At 38.9% G+C, this 22,647-nt stretch overlaps 1 protein-coding gene across 1 annotated transcript in view; it reads left to right on the top strand.

Moving 5' to 3' along the window:
• The window catches only part of lrrc75bb (leucine rich repeat containing 75Bb), a 34,779-nt gene extending 16,271 nt beyond the window's left edge, over positions 1–18,508 (top strand). The window contains exon 6 of the mRNA XM_079600338.1: positions 15,595–18,508. Within this exon, the coding sequence (XP_079456464.1) occupies positions 15,595–16,156 (562 nt within the window). The 3' untranslated portion in view covers positions 16,157–18,508. The remainder of the gene's footprint in view (positions 1–15,594) is intronic.
• The last annotated feature ends 4,139 nt before the right edge of the window (positions 18,509–22,647 follow it).

Raw genomic sequence — 22,647 nt, 5'->3', positions numbered from 1 at the left:
GAGAGACTTGGGTAGAGCGAGAGAGAAAGAAAGCTGAGAAATACTGGATTTGTTAGCATCTGTGCCGCTAGAACCATAGTTATAGGGAAAGTTCATCCAAAAATGAAAATGTGGTAATTATTTACTCACCCTCATGGCGTTCAAAAGCAGTAACTTTTTCAGTGGAACACAAAATATTCCTCCAAAAGTGACTGTTAGCCAAGTATGTTTTATTTCAAGTCTCATGAAAACATTCCATGGCTTGGTGGAAGTAACAGGCCAAGATTTAATTTCCCCTCCGTAGCTTTTGGATCTCATTCGCTCTTCTGCATATTCATAGTGGCATATATACAGTATGTGGCGTTGATGAACAACATGTATGAGTTTCTTGTACACTGTAAAAACTGATATGACCAATAAGTTAAGAAAACATTGCTTTTTTTGTGTTATACAAGATTCAACAAAGTCAGTTTAATGTCATTTAAGTTGAATTAAGTTTTTTTTACAGTGTATGTGTTTTTTAGTATACACTTTGCAGTCTTGATGCAATAAACCAGTGAATGCATTGAAGTTCATCACTGAGCATAGTTGAGTACTGTACTGTTGCACTGTAAAAAATACAAAGTTCTGTCATGAAACTCTAGATGGCACATGCTGATAGGTTCTTAACTCATTCTGTTTGCAATCACATTATTCTCTATAGGGACAGCTGATTGGTTCCTGCTGTATCAGTAGCCAATGATCTCGCTGCTCAACCTTTAAATACTTGATCAGCATTTGCTAGAGCAGTTCCAGTGCGCTTTCAGAAACCCCCCACCTTCCCCAGCTCCACCTGTATAGATCTGCTATGGGTAATTCATGTATGCTATATTGTACAACAGCAGCATGTCTTACTTGCTCACAGCAGTGTGTCGTGTGTGTATTAGCAGTAGCAAGTCCTGTACTAGCTCTGCAGCAGCAGCAGATCTATTCTGGCAAGACCAAATATATATATATATATACATTTTCATATCAATTACCATGTTAAACACTCAGAGAGTTGTCATGACAGACGTATTTTAACAGAAAAAGAATAAAACCATATCTATAAGTAATCCAAAGCAATCCATGCAAATTATTATATGTACATTACTTTATATTTAATTATTTTATACTATAATATACTATATTGTATTAATATATATGTATACAATATTTTTTATATAGTTCTATATAATAGTTTTTATATTTTATATATTAATATAATACAATATTTTATTTATGTAATAGTTTTTATACTTATTTTGTCTTTAATTACATGTGTATGTGTGGGTACTGTATATAGAATGCCGTTATATGATTAATTAAATCTAATTTAACCCCAAATTTTTTTTTAAAAATAATTTATATAGCTTTAAAATAAGTACTTAAAATAAGTATATATATACTTTAGAAATAAATATATAAGAGTGTTTTGATAGTTTGTACTTAGAATTGTGATTCATTGCGGATCACGTGTCTGTCGCCTTGAGAAGCCAGTGTTCTTTTGTCATGATTTTAAAATCTGTTCTGGATTTCAGGCTAATCACCCACATATTCTTGATAGCTCCTGGAAAAGCCCCTCGTGCGAGAGCACGAAACAGCACAGCGGCAGTTGTTATTTCATCAACCCAGCGCTCCTGCAAGGCAACCGTTCCTCTCAGCCATAACGGCCTCTGAAACGAATGGAATGATGAATCTGTTTAATAAAGCAGTCAGCAGGGGTGTAGATGAGACAGCAGCCGTTCTCTGTGTAATTATCCCTTCTCGTGTGGAGGTCTCGGCTCGGCTTCGTGTTGATGCAAAGTTTATTGGGGGAGCGTTTGCGCTTGCATTAAAAGCAGCGAGGAGTTGCTGTTTGTCAGCTAACATCCTCCTCATTCTAATAAGCACTATGTGGGGCATGTTGGCCGCGTGCCGCTGGGGTAAAAGATACACAGCCCATCGCTGCCCTAGTCAGCGGATAGCCAGAGTTAAGAGCATGATGGGTGAGAACTCACAGCAGTGAGTCTGACACAAATGAGGACCTGCGGATGGCCACGGTGGCCTATAAAACAGGCCTGAGATGACCGGTTGAGCTGAACACATGTGGGGCAGTTTGGGTTTCAGCTTATGTGATGCATGTGCCCGCTGCTGGCTGTCATACCCGCGCGTTCACGGGCATATCCGCGCACGCGGCAACCCAAGAGCAGGTTGGCGTTTCGGCCCACATTTGAAGATGCTGCCGAGCAGAATGATCCACATCCGATCTGTTCTGCATCCCACATCCCTGTTTTGTGTCCCATATGTTCCTGCGGACAGTCTTTGAGATTATAAGAGAAATTGCATTTAGAGGAGGATTATTATTTTGCATTCCACTCAGATTTATCTTGTTTGGAAGATGTTTAGATATTTTTATTAAAGAAAAAAATAGTTCTAGCTACTGTACTGTGTAAATTATATCGCTCTCAGAAAGTAATGCGGCTTTAAGCTCACCAAGGCTGCATTTATTTAATAAAACATACAATAAAAAAAAACGAATATTGTGAAATAATATTATTAATTAAAATAACTGTTTTCTATTTTTTATATATTTTTAAATATATATTTTTTCCTGTGATGTAAAAGCTGAATTTTCAGCATCATAACGCCAGTCTTTAGTGTCACATGACATGATCCTTCAGAAAATTGCTGCTCAAGAAACAGTTCCTAGTATTATTATCAATGTCCAAAACAGTTGTGTTGCTTAATATTTTTGTGGAAAACATGATACATTATTTTTTTCAGGATTCTTTTTGTGATGGAAAAAAAGTTCAATAAACAGCATTTATTAAATATAAATCTTTTGTAACATTATAAATGTCTTCACTGTCACTTTTGATCAATTTAATGCATCCTTGATGAATAAAAGTATTAATTTCTCTCTCTTTTTGATCTTACCACAAATGTTTGAAATGGTATTATTGTTTCCACAAAAATGTTAAAAGCAGAAAAAACTTTTTTTAACATTGTGCATTGTGCAAATTTTCGTATTGTGGCATAACATTTTAAAATATTTCCCTCCTCAATTCGTATTTTAGTTACTTTAATGCATAAAATATTTATTTACACATTATTGTAGTATTTGAGGTGGTATTGTCTTTAATTTATGCTGATTTAATTTGAATGTTTTACATAATTTTTTTTTTAAATCTCCGCTAATGAGCCAAAAATACTAATTAAGTTTGTAGTATATAATTTAGTTACCCCCCAAAAAGAATAATAATATTTCTAGCTAGTATATATTTTTTAATTAATATATCCCTCTATAAAAGTACTGTGCCAATATAGTTCATGATGGTATTAAATGGTATTACATGATATACTGTATACCATGATAATGTCTGAATATCATATGCATATACCATGTTATTTAATTGGTAACAATTAAACACATTTCCTTCCCCGATTCCCTTTTAATTACTATTAATTTAAATTTATTTAGACATTATTGGAGTATTTGCTGTAATGATTTTATTTTTATTTTATGCTTATTTAATTTTTTTATTGAAAACAAGCCAAAAATATATATTAAAATAATTTTTGTAGTGTACACTCTAACCCTTATTTATCTGCTTTTTTTACACTCCTTTTGATTTCTTTTTTATGTATTATTTTTTCCATTCTGCTTCCTGACCTCTTTGTTGGCCGTGTCTAAATGTGTTTGACCTACATACTGTGTGTCTGGGCAGCCCTGGAGAGCCGAGGTTAGAAATGTCATCAACAGGTCTGACTCATCGCTCGTGTTTCTCCTAACAGCCCTTCACTCTCTGGTCGCCCTGCTTTTATTGAACTTGAAACTGTCGTTAATTTATCACTCTGCTTTGTTCTCTTCCCCTTTGCCCTGGTTAAGGTGTCGAGCTACTGCACTTACACCTCAGCGCTCGATTTAATCCAATCAGATACGCGATTCTGCGAACTCTACCTTGACAACAGCGTTAAGCTGGTATCTTTGAGCCTTATCCCTGATTAATTGTCTGTGGAACTCCACGTGGAGAACTTTTGGTACAGAACATCTCACTAGTTGTAAATAATAGGGTGAGCCGACTTTTTTCAACCAGACTGTCATCCTCGTCAGGCATGTTTTGTTTTGACTATTGTAGACTAAAGTAGCACATTCCTGATTTTAATTTATATATATATTATATATATCAATGAACTTTAGTACAGTATCCACAGTATGCAATATGATATCAGAAGGTAGTACATGATAATGTTTGATTCTACCGTAGTTGTACTCTTTTTTTAATATGCTTATAATTTTAAATGTGTAAAAAATGTATGGCATTGCAATAATGGAAAATTAAAGGTAAAATGTATATAATTGTCATGAAAATAATACAAAAACAAGTTACAAATTCATATTTTTATTATTATTATTTTTTTCAAACTGTGGGGGGAAATGTGACTTGAACATGTTTTCATGAGATTCACTCATTAATACTATGTTACAGTAAAAATGTTTTTATTAGTTTTATATATTTAAAAAAAAAATGTGATGTTATACATTTTATGGTAAAACCACATGATTTTCTAAGGCATAAATAGAGCTGCACAGTTCTGGATAAATTGAGAATCACAATTTTTTTTGTTTCAAATGAGATTCTCCCACGATTCACGATTCTGAACACACAAGTAAACAAAATAACGAAATTTACTAGAGGTTCTGACAAAATGCCAATTGCTGCAGTCTATTTAAAATGTTTAATTAATCTGAATTATTAAAAAAAAAAACTGTTTGAATGAATGATTCAATGACTCATTTAAACTCCACTTGTTTCATTACTATATGAATCATCGTTTTTGAATGAATCTCTTGAATTAATGATTCAATGACAAATACATTTTCTAACAGTCACATTTGAAATGCCAAGTAACTTTCTAAAGGTGATATGTTCTATTTTGATCGCTACTGTTGACATCAGTGTTTTTAAACTATAAACTTTTACCCCAGTACTTCTGTGATAATAAGAATATTTGTAATACTGTGTGGTTGAAAAGCCTGTTTGTGAAGCTGTTTCATACCTACACACAACTGCTCTCCCTGGCTCAACGGCAGCTCCAACGAATGTTGAATTTGAATGTACTGCTATTATTTTGTCAACTATCAAGCATAGCGCCAGTTCTGGCAGGTCACGTTAATCAAGCTCGCATCTGCTGACTCTCAGCTGATCCACGTCTACCTATAGGAATACGACACCTATCACAGCATTCATATATTCAGTATTATCAGCAGCTATCGCGTTTCTCAGGAGCGAATTACCCTCCTCCCTCCCCAGCTCCTCTCGTCAGTCAGGATTTGGCATTCCCCTTGAATCAGAATAAATTCTGGAAGTATGTTGTACTTTAAAATCTTGAATTAATGATATCTGCAATACATTGATGTTGGTCCTGTTCTGTTTACCCCAAGGGGGGTTATCGCTGCCCAGAACAGAACCATACCGCCAATCCAAACTGTATGCTAATTGTCAATCGTATTTGACGATAGTAGTCCTGACAGAAAAGTGGGTTACGTCATTTACGAATAAGATCGCGTGGGTGTTTAAATTAAGATTGCATTTTTTTTAACGATTAATCGTGCAGCTCTAATAGAAAAGAAATCTATTTAACAACAATATTGATCATTCAAAAAGTCATGTTACAGTATTAGCATTAAAACAAACGAGCCATAAAATCTCTGCCTCGTGCTGAAAAGATGCATTTGCCCTCCAAACGCTTTGATTAGCATAAACATCACATCACTGTATGTAGCCTTGGCAGAAACCAAGCCAATGTGCCGACACATAAATTCCCAGAGGGCTGACGCATTAAAAAGGCCGAGCAGACACTCGGCACCAATCCGCTGTACAGTAGAAGAGCTCAAGCTATCAGCCGCTGGGGTGCATCCCTTCTGAAGCAATACATTTTAATGCTGTTTCTGTAGCCGTTTTGCAATGACTCTGCTAGCTGGGCACCCGCTATGCTACTGTTACATAATCCATCACTTCCTTGCAGACTGCCCTCTCCAATAATTCAACTTTCAAAGCTTTATACAGGCAGGAAGAAAGGAGGTGCAGACATTAGACTCATGCTAGCAAATACATACAAGCGTGTAGCATTAGCGGCGGACAGGGTTTGAAGCTTGATCTCTGCAAAACACCACACTGATGCACAGAGCTTTGAAGTGTCTTTTTTGAAGTGTTTCTTTCTACAGATACCAGGGAGCACAGCTCCTAATCAGCCGTTTTAGGAGCACCATGCTATCACACACATTGTGTGCTATTGTCATCATTATAATTATTGCTATCATTACTCTTGCCATGCCACGGGCTCTTATCAAAGGGGAGCTGGTTCAATGGCTGCAAATATAACGCCACTACATGTCTAAATTGGGGAAGGGTATGTGTTATAATTTGATTCAAATTGGGGGGTATCTTTGTGCAAAATGACTGCGATGTTAGTGCCATTGAAAGTAGCCGTAGCCCACGAGTATGCTGGAAATTGGTCCTCCTTGAAATTTCAGGAACAATCAGCCTTATAAGTAATCTGACATGCTAAAACCTTGTTTATGAACTTTTAAATTATCAAGCTTTCATCCTACATGCATTTTAATCTTTAAAATTTTTCACACATTTGCATGTTGCATGTGTTTTCCACTGGCATGATTGGTTAGGCTAATATATGCTGATTATTTTGAGTATTTGTATAGCATTACATTAATGGAGATATATAAGAATATAGATATATATTCTTAATATAAAATGTGACCTAGACATGTTTTTGTGGTATTCACTTTATTTCTATTTCTAATGAGAATTTATATGAAGAATTTTTTTTTAAAATTAAGAGTCTAATTGTGTAAATAATGTCCCAATACAACATGATTTTAGTGGTTAAAAAAAACAGCCTTTTTATTGATTTTTATTTGATTTGATTTGATTTTGATTTTTTTATGACTGTCTTTGTGATATTCATTTATTAACATAGTACAGAAAAAGCAACAGCAACAAAAAAATACTACGGTACTTTTCTGATTTATTTATATTCTGCAATATAAGCCTTTTTTAGTCATCATTATTTACTTTCTTAATATTTTACCATATTACAGTAATAAAAATGTAAAGAAAATTGTGTTTAATTGTCTTGAAAACAATGCCACAATAAATAAATAAAATCTTAATGGCTTTACTTTTTTATGCAAAATATAGTTTCTTATTTTTTCCTTTGGGTTGTGAAATAGTTGGCGGTGTTGCTTTATTTAGATTGCTTTCTATATGCCTCTAATCTTTAACGTTCCTCTCACATTAGCATGTGTTTTCCACTGGCACAGTTGGTGAAGCTCCCGCTTAAATCCTTGTCCTAGGTGAAAGCCCATGGAGAGGCACCGATGTCCTGAAATCTCACATGTGATTGTGTGTTTGTGTTGATTGAGTGTGGGCATGTGTGTTGAGCAGGATTAGCTGCTCCAAGAACTGGCACTACTTCAGTCTGACACTCACTGTTAAGCCCGCAGTGGCCTTCTGACAGGTTGGCATGAGCTCACGGTGCCACACACCGAGCAATGGGTGGTATATATATATATAGCTCTGTCATCCGGAACCTTCGTAGTGCTTTTATACCGAGTTCTCTGTCTACACTTGACTTTATATAGAGCCTTGACTATCCCACCAGTAATGAAATGGAATTATTATCCAACTGGAAAGTCATTGTTCTGTGCAGTTCGTGTTTAAGATGGCTTGGGAAATGTGTATGTGGTAGAGAGAAAACCTGATTACCATCTGCATAAGGCTCACAGAATGACCACAGCCATCATTCAGAGCCCATGGAGAAGAGATACATTTCAAAATGTGACTTACACTGTCCGTTTGGCAGACACACTTCACATCGCATCGCGCCTTTAAATCTAAATAAAGTCTCAGACACATCCGTTCATATAGAGCACATGTCAGAGTGTCAGTATGGAGATATATTAATGCAAATGGGCCTTCGAACCTGCCACATCGTCAGGGCTTGGTAAGAGAAATCATCTGAAGAGAGTTTTGACAACGTTATTTTCAGAGTTATGGTGGCATGACACACTACAAGATAATCGGGCCGTTTTTGTCTACCACAATAATATTATTTTTTTGAATGATTTTAATTTTGGGGACTTTCTCTGCAAATATTGATGCATGTGATTAATTTGATTAATTAATGAACATGTGTAATTATTCAGAGTAAAATGAGTCGGAATGTGTCTTGTGTGGCGGCCTCCTATATTTAATGATTGTTTCATTGTGGTCTCTCGCTGATTTTGAGGTTGTATTTGATAGGTCATGTAAGCTCTTTGTGAAAACATGTCAATATCCTAAAGGGCAGAGTGGATGTATGAGGCAATTAGAACCAGTATATCTCTCATTAAGCAGGTTGTTCAGTTCCTCCATGGATTCTAGACTGTTCCACACAGTTCATTTAATCAATGCATTTATTGGTTTTGTCTACTGACCTTACAGATGACCCTGGAAAATCACTTTTCAAATTCCATAATTTACCTCAATGTTTGATTTTTAGATATTTTAAATGGAAAATGAGTTCAGTATATATAATTGTACTGCTTATTATTTTACTATTATTTATGTTATTTTTGATTGCCTGTCAATGGTGCAAACATGCTATTTGCCTGATTATTGTTGTAGTTACAAACTCAACCAGTAGGGGCTAGCTGCCAAACATAACCAGCCAAACCTTGACCTCCTGGGTGATTCATTTCTTAGAATTTTTAGTAATACCATGGTTTATATATCTCACATGTGTAGTTTTTCCACATACATTTTTCAAAATGCAGTCTAAACTGGTTTGTTCCATGATCAACAATGTCAGGAGGAGACCATGTTAACAACGTCCCTGAGATAAAGAGTGCATGATCTTGAGTCTATACTGGAATTAGCACTTCCATGTTATCTTGCAGATGGGCAACCAATTCTGGATTGCAGTCTGCTACCTACCCCATCCATTCCACCCCCATTGCAACAACTCCAGGAGCTCTCAGCACCCTTCCTCACGACTATAACACCAACACACAGTGTTGTTATTGAAAAGGGCTGATATGTGCGTATTGTTTGGCTGGACCTCTGGCACCTACGCAGAAATGTGCGAGCAGCGTGCCAGGCAGTCCCTGTAGAAAAGCCTTTAATCCAATAAGACAAGCCCAAACTCAGAACAATGAGCACACGGCGTAGGAAGTCCAAATCCTGCAGTCACAGCAAAAGCCCCTCTGAATGTAAGGCTGTCATGCCAAGCAGAGGAGAAGCAGATGGACTTCCCCGCTGCAGAGGGGTGGGGTGCTGCAGGCTGATTGAAGAAGGGAACTGCATTGCTTTTCAGTTGTCAGCTCTCTAATTTAAAGCGTAGTTAATGCACAAGGAGCCATTTCTTATGCACAAGAGTCTTTATTATTACCCATGTATTCAGAATATTTCATGTTGAAGTAATGCAAAAAAATTGGTCTGTCTTCCATAAATATGGAAGACAAGCTAAATTACATTTAATTTCAGGAATCGACAACCTTGCTCATTTAAGCTGATGCCCCCTGGCTGCTGTGTCGTCCACTAGTGTATGGGGGAGCTGCAGTAGCAGTACCTCGGAGCAAACCACACACAATTGCAAGCATCTCCGTCAGCCCGAGTTGCCACAGTTTTCCATTTTTTGGTGTGTGCACTCATTTATTCTGACAGCCCTGACTCTCTTGTCAACGTGACTGCTCTGGGCAAGAACAATGACTCATTGAACCCTATCCATACATCCGATTTTCATGTTTCTTTGCCTATTTTGTCTAAGAAAGTGTCTAATCCAAATGTTGTGCTGGCTTCGCATACATGGATATGCGGAAGACGTGCTGATGTGTAATGTGCAGAGACAGAGTGGGAAATGCAAGCGCTGCGCACATCACAAACAACATTGGTCATCACCGTAAAAAACATGTTGGCAGAGTTAGATTTTAATTGCCTATGATTTTATGACCCTTTTCTGAGAATACACTGTCTGGTTAAGTCACATGGATTTTGAAATTGAATGATGACTAATGTTTGAATCACTAATATGCTTTATGGGGATCAAGTCAACCGTAACATACTGTCACACATTTCAGCTCTAATAAGTTGTAGGTGTGTTTTTGCTGTGTAGTTGAGGATATATTTCCCAAAAGTACTTTAGCTCTATTGAACAATCTCCCTGGAGCAACATGCGTTTGGCTTTTGGAATGCAAAATTAGGAATTACCCCAGCATCAAATCTGCTGCCAATGTTCGTATTGTGTTACTTAGAATGTTTTATGTAGTTTGGCAGGCAAGAATTCTATCACTGAACCAACTATGCTTGTGGAACTCAAAAAGAACCTATGCATTGGCCGGGAATCGAACCCGGGCCTCCCGCGTGGCAGGCGAGAATTCTACCACTGAACCACCAATGCTTTTTTTGATATTGCCTCAGTGGGATTTCACAGGCCGTCTTTCGAATGTGTGACATTTTTGCCCTCAAAAATGTCTGTTGCATTGGCCGGGAATCGAACCCAGGCCTCCCGCGTGGCAGGCGAGAATTCTACCACTGAACCACCAATGCTTGTTGATGCCTTTTTTTGGTGTTGCCTCAGTGGGATTTCACAGGCCGTCTTTCGAATGTGTGACATTTTTGCCCTCAAAAATGTCTGTTGCATTGGCCGGGAATCGAACCCGGGCCTCCCGCGTGGCAGGCGAGAATTCTACCACTGAACCACCAATGCTTGTTGATGCCTTTTTTTGGTGTTGCCTCAGTGGGATTTCACAGGCCGTCTTTCGAATGTGTGACATTTTTGCCCTCAAAAATGTCTCTTGCATTGGCCGGGAATCGAACCCGGGCCTCCCGCGTGGCAGGCGAGAATTCTACCACTGAACCACCAATGCTTGTTGAGGCCTTTTTTTGGTGTTGCCTCAGTGGGATTTCACAGGCCGTCTTTCGAATGTGTGACATTTTTGTCATCAAAAATGTCTGTTGCATTGGCCGGGAATCGAACCCGGGCCTCCCGCGTGGCAGGCGAGAATTCTACCACTGAACCACCAATGCTTGTTGAGGCCTTTTTTTGGTGTTGCCTCAGTGGGATTTCACAGGCCGTCTTTCGAATGTGTGACATTTTTGTCATCAAAAATCTGCGTTGCATTGGCCGGGAATCGAACCCGGGCCTCCCGCGTGGCAGGCGAGAATTCTACCACTAAACCACCAATGCTTGTTGAGGCCTTTTTTTTGGTGTTGCCTCAGTGGGATTTCACTGGCCGTCTTTCGAATGTGTGACATTTTTGCCCTCAAAAATGTCCGTTGCATTGGCCGGGAATCGAACCCGGGCCTCCCGCGTGGCAGGCGAGAATTCTACCACTGAACCACCAATGCTTGTTGAGACCTTTTTTTGGTGTTGCCTCAGTGGGATTTCACAGGCCGTCTTTCGAATGTGTGACATTTTTGCCCTCAAAAATCTCCGTTGCATTGGCCGGGAATCGAACCCGGGCCTCCCGCGTGGCAGGCGAGAATTCTACCACTGAACCACCAATGCTTGTTGAGACCTTTTTTTGGTGGTGCCTCAGTGGGATTTCACAGACCGTCTTTCGAATGTGTGACATTTTTGTCATCAAAAAGCTGCGTTGCATTGGCCGGGAATCGAACCCGGGCCTCCCGCGTGGCAGGCGAGAATTCTACCACTGAACCACCAATGCTTGTTGATGCCTTTTTTTTGGTGTTGCCTCAGTGGGATTTCACAGGCCGTCTTTCGAATGTGTGACATTTTTGCCCTCAAAAATGTCTGTTGCATTGGCGGGGAATCGAACCCGGGCCTCCCGCGTGGCAGGCGAGAATTCTACCACTGAACCACCAATGCTTGTTGAGGCCTTTTTTTTGGTGTTGCCTCAGTGGGATTTCACAGGCCGTCTTTCGAATGTGTGACATTTTTGCCCTCAAAAATGTCCGTTGCATTGGCCGGGAATCGAACCCGGGCCTCCCGCGTGGCAGGCGAGAATTCTACCACTGAACCACCAATGCTTGTTGAGGCCTTTTTTTGGTGTTGCCTCAGTGGGATTTCACAGGCCGTCTTTCGAATGTGAGACATTTTTGCCCTAAAAAATCTCTTTTGCATTGGCCGGGAATCGAACCCGGGCCTCCCGCGTGGCAGGCGAGAATTGACCGTTCGCAAAACCCCGCCCTCGAACGGTTCTCGTCCAATCCTAGCTGGCAGTGAAGTCTGCACGGGCTTAAAACTTGCTGTATTTTATGATTGCTTGCAACTATTATTAAAAAAATAGGCTACATGTACAAACACCGTTTCACTGCGGCCCCCTCATCAGTCAGCAAACAAGAGAGAGAAAAAGAGAAAAGGCACGGACTTACCAATTATGAAACTTTGATGTGGTAGAACAGGTACACAGTCACAAATTCCTCTGGAACTCAAACATTAAACTTCAAAACAAAGTTTGTGCAGTTACACAACTATTTACACAAATATATCCTTCTCAGTCGGCTGAGTTATGAATGAAGAGAACAGCATCGAGAGTTGATGGTTTCAGCGCGTCCTCTGATTGCAGTGTTGTGTGACTGAAATAGTGCGCGCGGGAGCACATGCGCAAAACAGTTTTGTAAAATGATATTTGCCACCAATGCTTGTTGAGGCGAGAATTGAGTGGTAGAATTGGCAGCATTGGCCGGGAATCGAACCGGGCCTCCCGCGCGGCAGGCGAGAATTCTACCACTGAACCACCAATGCTTGTTGAGGCCTTTTTTTGGTGTTGCCTCAGTGGGATTTCACAGGCCGTCTTTCGAATGTGTGACATTTTTGTCATCAAAAATCTCCGTTGCATTGGCCGGGAATCGAACCCGGGCCTCCCGCGTGGCAGGCGAGAATTCTACCACTGAACCACCAATGCTTGTTGAGGCCTTTTTTTTGGTGTTGCCTCAGTGGGATTTCACAGGCCGTCTTTCGAATGTGTGACATTTTTGCCCTCAAAAATGTCCGTTGCATTGGCCGGGAATCGAACCCGGGCCTCCCGCGTGGCAGGCGAGAATTCTACCACTGAACCACCAATGCTTGTTGAGTCCTCTTTTTGGTGTTGCCTCAGTGGGATTTCACAGGCCGTCTTTCGAATGTGAGACATTTTTGCCCTCAAAAATCTCCGTTGCATTGGCCGGGAATCGAACCCGGGCCTCCCGCGTGGCAGGCGAGAATTCTACCACTGAACCACCAATGCTTGCTGAGGCCTTTTTTATGTTACCTCAGTGGGATTTCACAGGCCATCTTTCGAAGGTGTGAAAATTTTCGGCCTCAAAAATCACTTTTCACTCTTTTTAAGAAAAAACAAAAAAAAACTCTTTTTTGATGTTGCCTCAGTGGGATTTCACAGGCCATCTTTCGAAGGTGTGAACATTTTGGCCTCAAAAATCACTCTTTAAAAATCAACAAAAATCACTCTTTTTGGATGTTGCCTCAGTGGGATTTCACAGGCCATCTTTCGAGTGTGTGAAAATTTTTACCTCAAAAATCACTTTTTTCACTCTTTTTAAATCACAAAAAAAAATTCTTTTTTTATGTTGCCTCAGTGGGATTTCACAGGCCGTCTTTCGAATGTGTGACATTTTTGCCCTAAAAAATCTCTTTTGCATTGGCCGGGAATCGAACCCGGGCCTCCCGCGTGGCAGGCGAGAATTGACCGTTCGCAAAACCCCGCCCTCGAACGGTTCTCGTCCAATCCTAGCTGGCAGTGAAGTCTGCACGGGCTTAAAACTTGCTGTATTTTATGATTGCTTGCAACTATTATTAAAAAAATAGGCTACATGTACAAACACCGTTTCACTGCGGCCCCCTCATCAGTCAGCAAACAAGAGAGAGAAAAAGAGAAAAGGCACGGACTTACCAATTATGAAACTTTGATGTGGTTGAACAGGTACACAGTCACAAATTCCTCTGGAACTCAAACATTAAACTTCAAAACAAAGTTTGTGCAGTTACACAACTATTTACACAAATATATCCTTCTCAGTCGGCTGAGTTATGAATGAAGAGAACAGCATCGAGAGTTGATGGTTTCAGCGCGTCCTCTGATTGCAGTGTTGTGTGACTGAAATAGTGCGCGCGGGAGCACATGCGCAAAACAGTTTTGTAAAATGATATATGATCAAATAAAAATTATTTATATATAATTTTACAAAACTGTTTTGTGCATGTGCTCCCATGCGCTATTCTGTCTATACTTTCTGTCGTGCCCTGGAGGATATGTCTGCTGCATTACATTACTCCAAAACCAATCACTTAATGTATGATCTCAACCCAGCCATGGCTATGGTTCTCAATTGTTTGACGGGTGTAGTAACAATAACTAAGGGGCGTGGCTTTTGCGAACGGTCAATTCTACCACTGAACCACCAATGCTTGCTGAGGCCTTTTTTTATGTTACCTCAGTGGGATTTCACAGGCCATCTTTCGAAGGTGTGAAAATTTCGGCCTCAAAAATCACTTTTCACTCTTTTTAAAAAAACAAAAAATCACTCTTTTTTGATGTTGCCTCAGTGGGATTTCACAGGCCATCTTTCGAAGATGTGAACATTTTGGCCTCAAAAATCACTCTTTAAAAAAAAAAAAATCACTCTTTTTTGATGTTGCCTGATCCCACTGATTTCACAGGCCATCTTTCGAGGGTGTGAAAATTTTACCTCAAAAATCACTTTTTTCACTCTTTAAAAAAAAAAAAAAATCACTCTTTTTTTATGTTGCCTCAGTGGGATTTCACAAGCCATCTTTCGAAGGTGTGAAAATTTTACCTCAAAAATCACTTTTTTCACTCTTTTTAAATCACAAAAAAATTATCTTTTTTTGATGTTGCCTCAGTGGGATTTCACAGGCCATCTTTTGAATGTGTGACATTTTTGCCCTCAAAAATCTCCGTTGCATTGGCCGGGAATCGAACCCGGGCCTCCCGCGTGGCAGGCGAGAATTCTACCACTGAACCACCAATGCTTGTTGAGGCCTTTTTTTTGGTGGTGCCTCAGTGGGATTTCACAGACCGTCTTTCGAATGTGTGACATTTTTGCCCTCAAAAATGTCCGTTGCATTGGCCGGGAATCGAACCCGGGCCTCCCGCGTGGCAGGCGAGAATTCTACCACTGAACCACCAATGCTTGCTGAGGCCATTGTTTGATGATGCCTCAGTGGGATTTCAAAGGCCATCTGACAGATTATTGCTGATGGAAAAAAGTTTTTAAAAGTACATAGCCATACATCTAAACAAGTTGTGTTAAAATTTTTTAGCCTGATATCTCAAAACAATGTGCTTTCAGTAAGATTTTATTTGGCCGCAGTACCAAAAGATTTCAATAGGTGAAATTTGTCTCCAATTCAGTCATTTTTGACCGTGATTTTTTTCAGGCCTATTGTTTTCTCACCATAAATGTACACGTCTGTTATAAATGATCATATAAAAATCATTACAATTTGCACAAAAACAAACAATGTTTATTTTACTATGTGTATGCTCTAAATGAATAATTTTGACTCATTATTATAAACATATATACATTTAATGTGAATTGCTAATGCTGTTTTTTCTTTCTTTCACAGTCTTAAAACTACACTGAAAAAGAAATTATCAAATGATACCGTGGATCTGTCTGGTATCCCTCTCTCTGGGCGTGATTTGCATCGTGTGGCATACTACCTTCAGAACAATGGTTCATCTGTGACAGCAGTGGACATCAGCTTCACGGAGCTCCAGGATGAGAGCTTGCGACTTCTTTTACCATTCTTAGGAGCGTTACCCAAACTCACCACACTTGCCACCAACGGTAACCGACTGACTGTAGCTATCCTTAAAGACCTGATAGAGGTGGTTAAGGACCCCAAAAAGTTTCCCAATTTGGCCTGGGTGGATCTGGGCAACAATGTGGACATCTTTACTGTGCCTCAGCCATTGCTGGTCGCACTACGCAGACGCTTTGGAATGAGAAGCAGTCTACCTACCATCTACGAATACAGCGAGGGCCAGGGCAGCAGCTACTGCCTAGAGACTTCTACTGAGGAGATCAGTGTGTTTGAGGAAGAGGAGGATGAACTGGAAGACCATCTGATGCTGGAGCCCTGGAGTGTAGAAGAGAAAAACACACTGCATTTCTGTGAGAGGTGATGGACCCTGGTTCCTTGTGGTTTGGCATTGTTCTTTTTTAATTCCTTTACTCCAAATTACAACATTGTAAAAGCATGAAGCGCCCCTTCACCACAAAACCAAACTGGAGTGCCATGAGACAAAATGGTTATGTAAAGTTGGTGCATGGAGGTGGGATTTTGAAAGAATTCAAAGGGGAAGGAGTACCAGGACATGTTCCACACTCCCACCGTCTTTATTCTTAGTCCAGTTGCTGCAGAAAGAACCAGCCAATTGTTTGCCATGTTACACTTACATTTAGGGTCAAACACTGACTGACCACATATAACAAATTTGTAACACACAAACCCATTACCACAAGCCAGTCTTAGGCACCCACATCCGCAGCCGATGTGAATATTTAAAGTTTTGCTTGTTACAGATACAGTCAAACGCTCCCCTCTGAGAAGGCTTTTGTCCAGGGTATATTCGCCTCAATTAGAAGAGAGCGAGGAGAGGTGAGAGAAGAGAAGAGAGAAAAGGGCTGCTGGAGTGCCTGCGGGCTAGAAAAGAGACCCGTGTCTATGTGTTTGAGTCTGTGTGATGCTGTTCTGATGCAAATGTAGCTTTAGCCCGAGCTCATTAAACAGGACACAGGCAGCCGAGAGACTAACAATGCCACATGAACGGCGTGTTTATTTTTCTCGAAATCTCGTCCAGTTAGCAGTGAGAGGAAACATTACACGACACGTAAACACCTGGCAGCGTTTCATCAGCACAAGAAACATGTTTGTATGCTCACAGTGCATTTGATTTCAGTGTTTTATAGAAACAAATGATTCGATTCATGTCAATATTTTGTATTTTTTAAACAAATTTGATGTAACAGAGTTCAATTATGAATTATTAATGCTGTGTGTGTGCGAACGCATGAGTGTTTGACAGTAAACGTGACCTTTTGAGTTGTTTTATGATGCCCTTTGCTCCACAGGAGGTGTTTCCTTTACAGACGCGTGTCTGATTCGCACTTTACATGGCGGGCTTTTCCAGTCGGCTGGCCGTCTCCAGTCGTGTTTTTGTCCTGTTTATGACTCCCAACGTCTCAATTTGAATTGTAGTTTAATGTTCAGTTCTAGTATAAATGTCAAACGGTGTGATTTTAATGGCTTTGAGCACCTGGGTGTTCTTTATCTTTCTGTTTTATAATAAACACTAATGAATGAATGTTCTTGATTTGTGAAATAAACACTGTTTGTAAAAATAAAAAGGACATCGTTGTGTTTGTGAGATGAAAAAAAGTATCTTTTTTTTAAAGAGCCTCTTAGATACAGGTTGGATGAGCCTCTTAGATACAGGTTGGATGAGCCTCTTAGATACAGGTTGGACAGGAACTGGATCCATCCTGTTTTTACCTGCCAGATGTGTTTTTCTCTTGTTTGTCCCCCAGTATAAGCAATTACAGGAGTCAGCAGTGCTGTCAGTAAATACTGGGTCCTGCCGATACATTTTCTAACTTGATGAATCGGTTGTGGGAGTCTCTTACAAAAAAAGTATTGAGGCGGTAACAGCCTGGTATTGAGTGATTTCTATACCCATAAATGATGATATTTATTGTATATGGTTCTCCATGGTACTTCAGAGAATATCAGTCCTAAAACATGGTATTTTAGATTGCTTTCCAGTATGGTGCTGTCTTGTACCAAACGAAAAGCTCATTTTGACGAGGTTTTCTTTCCCTCTTCATTTCTCATCCCGGTGTGATCAATAGTGAGGGTTTCTCGGTGTCTCTGTTTGCTTAATGAGAACAGTGCTCTGTGTTAGCAGACAGCACTTTCTTAATGAGACTCCATAATTCATTTCAACAGCTGGCAGCTTTCACAGGCAGCCTCTGGATCTCTGCGACATATATAAAGCTCTCATTCACTAATGCAGCATTCTCATTATCTTTTTATTTGAGTTTATTTGGGGAACACATATTCAGTAACTTCTCCTTCTTCATATATTGATGTATAGATAACCCCCTCCCCCCAATACTTAATTTCCCTTAATAATTCTCTTAATAATTCATGCATCATATGGTTAAATAAATTAATAGCAGCTTAAATTGATTTAAAGGTGATTTAAATGAAAATATTGGGCTTCACTTTACAAGGTTTCATTAGATAACATTAGTTACCTACTTTATTTAACATGAACTAATATAGACAATTCTACAGCATTTATTAATATTAGTTAAGTTTATTCATAAAGGTGATGACTTTATGAATAAAGGTATATAAATGCATACATAAAAAAAACTGATTTTGTAATCATGTGATTTGCACTGCTCGAATGTAGACGGAGGATTTAAATGAAAAAATTATACATTATTTTTTAATATAATGAGGAGTGTTTAAAAAAAATACATAAAAAGTAATTATTTGCACAACATTTTTTTGTGTCACCCCATGACTTGCACTGCTAGAATTTATAGATGATACATTTATTTAAAAAAAATTTAATATGTCATCCTGGGATTTTGTACTGGTCCTTTGGCAATCTGGTGGTGCTGTAGCGAGTTTGAAGCTGTTGCAGGTTTTACAGTAATAACCCTGAAAATGTCAATGACCTTTGATTCGTTCAACTCCCCAACTGCACACACGACAGGAAACAGCAGCTTCAGTCCTCTTGCCTGAACTGCAGATGTGCCAGATGATTGATGAAGGTTCGCTGTCCTTTATAAACTGTGTGTTTTAAGACATAAGTCGTGCATTTGTGGTTGATTTGTTCCATGTGTTTGGTCATTTCAATGACCTCGGTTGCAAAATTCAGTTATTGTTTTTTTACCAGACAAATGGTCCAGGCTTGTTTTCTGGGTCTCTGGGGTGCATTTCTAAAGTCTTTAAGTTTCAGTGCCTCTGGTAGTTTTACTTGCACCTTTTATGGGCTTAATAACAACAAGCCATGAAACCCAAATCTGCATGAAAGGAATGACACCAGGGAATTTTACGAATTTGTAACTTTGCATGCAAGTCATAGTGTTCCTGGAAAACCAGAAAGTTCTGGGAAAACTAAACAGGACTGGTGTGACTCTTCTTGGTATTTTGAAATTTCCTGTAACATACAGTCATTCTGTTTATTCAGACACATTTGAGCAGATGTGTTTTTTTATTTATTTTTATTAAGGATTTTCAAATAATAATAACATCGAAAACAAAGACAGACAAGCAAACAAGCCAGCAAACAAACCCCAAGCGCTGCAAGTTAAATAAAATGTACAATGTACAAATGTGTCTGTTTACAGAAAACATAAGTCAAAACAAGAGAAGCCAAAACTTTCTTAAAATAAGAATTTCAAAATTTGTGTAGAAAGGATTGGAGAGGATCCCAAAGACTCCTGAATTTGTCCTGTTTGTGGTTGAGGTCATAAGTTAATTTCTCTAAAGGAAGAAAGGCTGACAGCTGAGAAATCCACATAGAAATAGTAGGGACCTGAGATGTAGACCATTTTAATAGTAGCCTATACATTTCTTTGCCATGAAAATAAGGGTTGTAAACAGAGGTTTGAAAAGCAGGTCTTTAGGAATGTCATTCAGCAAAAAAAGTGAGGGAGATCAAATAAAACGGTTTCCTATTATCAAAATACATGAAAAAATGTGCCCTTACAAGTCCTGCGTTTAAAACACAGGTCGGAACAACCTGGGGACATTTTATGCAGACGAACAGGTGTAAAACTAATTCTGTGAAAGAATTTGAAATTTTGTTAATTTATAGCAGATGTGGTTATGAATTCTTCAGGTAAAACTTCTGACTGAGTGAAACAGTTTGCCCAGTTTGTTATCATTTCCTTTAGTAGGCCTACCGGTACTTCGACATCAGTTTACGGGCTGCCTGCTGAAGTTTCACGTTTGATGGTCCATGTCGCCCCCAGCTGGCCAAATGTTTGAACTACTCTAACATGTGAAGGACCTAAAAAAGAAAATATCTGCAGCCAATAAGGTGACCGCAAATAAAGTCTAGATCAGAACATTCGTTTAAAAAAGACAAATAATTTATTTTAATGAAAAATTTGTTTCCACTTGTTGATTTTTCGTTTCTCACAAAGGTGGCTTCATTCAAAGCAACTAGCTATAATAAATGTTAGCCATAAATGGATAGTTGAGCCAAAAATGAAAAATCTGCCTAAATTAAATCTGTTCATCATAAAGTGATCGTGTCTTTTCAGAAAATTTCGACTAAACCACTCAATTCATATGGATTAGTTTTATAGTCTTTTTGAAGCGTCAAAGTAGTTGTGTAGCTGTCAATGGAGGGACAGAAAGCTCTCAGATTTCATTAAAAAAAAACTTAATTTGTGTTCCGAAGATGAACGAAAGTCTTACGGGATTTGGAACAACTTGTGGGTGAGCAATTGATAAAAGAAGTTTCATTTTAGGGTAAACTATCCCTGTAAGTCTTTACATGGAAACATATCTCATTACTGTAACTTGGTCTTGTTTCTCAGGTTTGTTTACTTTGGCAAGTGGGCCTACATGCCTCACTTCACTCTGACAGATGGAAAATGTTCAACCTTCTTTCACTTGTCAAAAATGAAAGCAATCTTGCTTGTAATCTAATACTATATGAATGATATGAACTTTCCCTCCCTCTCTCTCTCTCTCTCTCTCTCTCTCTCTCTCTCTCTCTCTCTCTCTCTCTCTCTGATAGATAGATAGATAGATAGATAGATAGATAGATAGATAGATAGATAGATAGATAGATAGATAGATAGATAGATAGATAGATAGATAGATAGATAGATAGATAGAGTGTGTCGTGTGTGTGTCTTCTCACCTGAGCGTTGAGAGTGTGTGAGAGCAAGAATCTCCTGCAGGCTGCGGTGACTCCACCATCTTTAACACTCTGACTCATTTGCATATCAGATCTCGTTAAAATTGTACTGTATGTTAAACGTAAAACTCTTTTTTCCCCCACTAAACTCATGACAGGTGGTGTGCTTACATATTTTATATCGATGTATTGAATTGTTAGCTGTAAAATAGGCAAAACTGAATTCGTATTGAATTAAACAGAGCCTAATAAATCTGTCTATAATATATATCTGTCTGGATATAGTTCACCCAAAAATGTAGACGTTGTCATTATTTAGCCTACTCACGCTCAAGTTGTTCCAAACCGGTATGGATTTTTTTCTTCTGCTGAACAAAATATATATTTTTTTTTTTAAGAATATGGGAAACCCCATTGACTTCCATGCTATTTATTTCCATACATCAACTGTTACCCATATTCTTCAAAATATCTCCTTTTGTGTTCAGCAAAAGAAAGAAATTCAAACCGGTTTGGAGCAACTTGAGGGCAAAAACAAATGTTTTGATTTCAGCAAAGTGCAGTATCTGTATGGATTGTCTTTCACTCACCTGGCCACTAGATGTCCTGCTTTCCCACTTTATTGTAAAACAATGACGTGTGTTGCAATGCAACTCTGAAGCTAAAACACGGATGAAAATAAAAGATTAAATTGATTTTAATTATGCAAGTTGGTGAGCATGCTCTATTTACGGTATTATTTTATTCAGAGCACGTAGCCTAATTAAATATGCATTTCTAAAATAACTTATTTGTGTAAATGAGTTCAAATGGATTATCTTATTTATTTATTTATTTATTTGAAAAGGGACAATGTACACTAATCAACATTCAGATCAAATGTAAGTGTACCCGAGGGGCTAATTTTCATCGGCAAAGGGTTATCTTGACATGTTAAAAATCACAGGACAGCTAATGTGATGAGTTTTGAAAATAGAAACATATGGTGTTTTAAATTATTTAAGAACAGCGGTGTGTGAGAATTAATAATTGTGAAATACATCGTCATAAGACATTCCAACAGATTCCAGTGCTGTAGACCAAACAAACAGCAGCCAGCAACATATTGTTAACAAACTCATTTAAATATTTTCATTAACAACAAACAGCAGCCAGTTCGTATCATCCTCGTTTAAACGTCCCCAGTAACCACAAAATGTAGATTAAAAGTTAGCGAGAGTTCACTAAATAAACGCTCGAGAACAGAAAGCGCGCTAATCTGAAGAGGTAACCATAGCAACAAGGCCGCTCGAGCGCTTTCCTCTGGCGTCGGACGTCACACAGACAAAAACAAAAGTAGCCTACTGTTATTTGTCACATCATATACTGTTATACATTCATTTGATATGAATATTCATATTCATTTTATACAAAATTCCCTTTTGTTGAAAGTCACTGAATAATTCGCACATTAAGGCAGTTTCCTTGTTAATGAAACTGAGAGTGGGGATTTAATTAGCACGGCTCGGGAAATGAGCAAATCAGAGCTGGGCATAATTATGAGCGTTTTACACATCTGCTTCCAAACAAGGTCTGTTGAGAGAGCAGTTAAAGGGTCACCCTCACACTCCAGTGTCGCTGCATCAAACTGATGTCTGCACACATGCGTGGCTATAAGACACGCCCACTTGCCGGCCAACTCAACCCCGATTGGCTGCTATACATACCAGCGGGCCTTGCTATTT

Source organism: Phoxinus phoxinus (genome assembly GCF_949152265.1).
Source record: "Phoxinus phoxinus genome assembly, chromosome: 23".
In the NCBI taxonomy this organism is placed as follows: Eukaryota; Metazoa; Chordata; class Actinopteri; order Cypriniformes; family Leuciscidae; genus Phoxinus; species Phoxinus phoxinus.
Note: the sequence above shows the minus strand (reverse complement) of the source record. Positions and strands in the feature narration are given on the sequence as shown.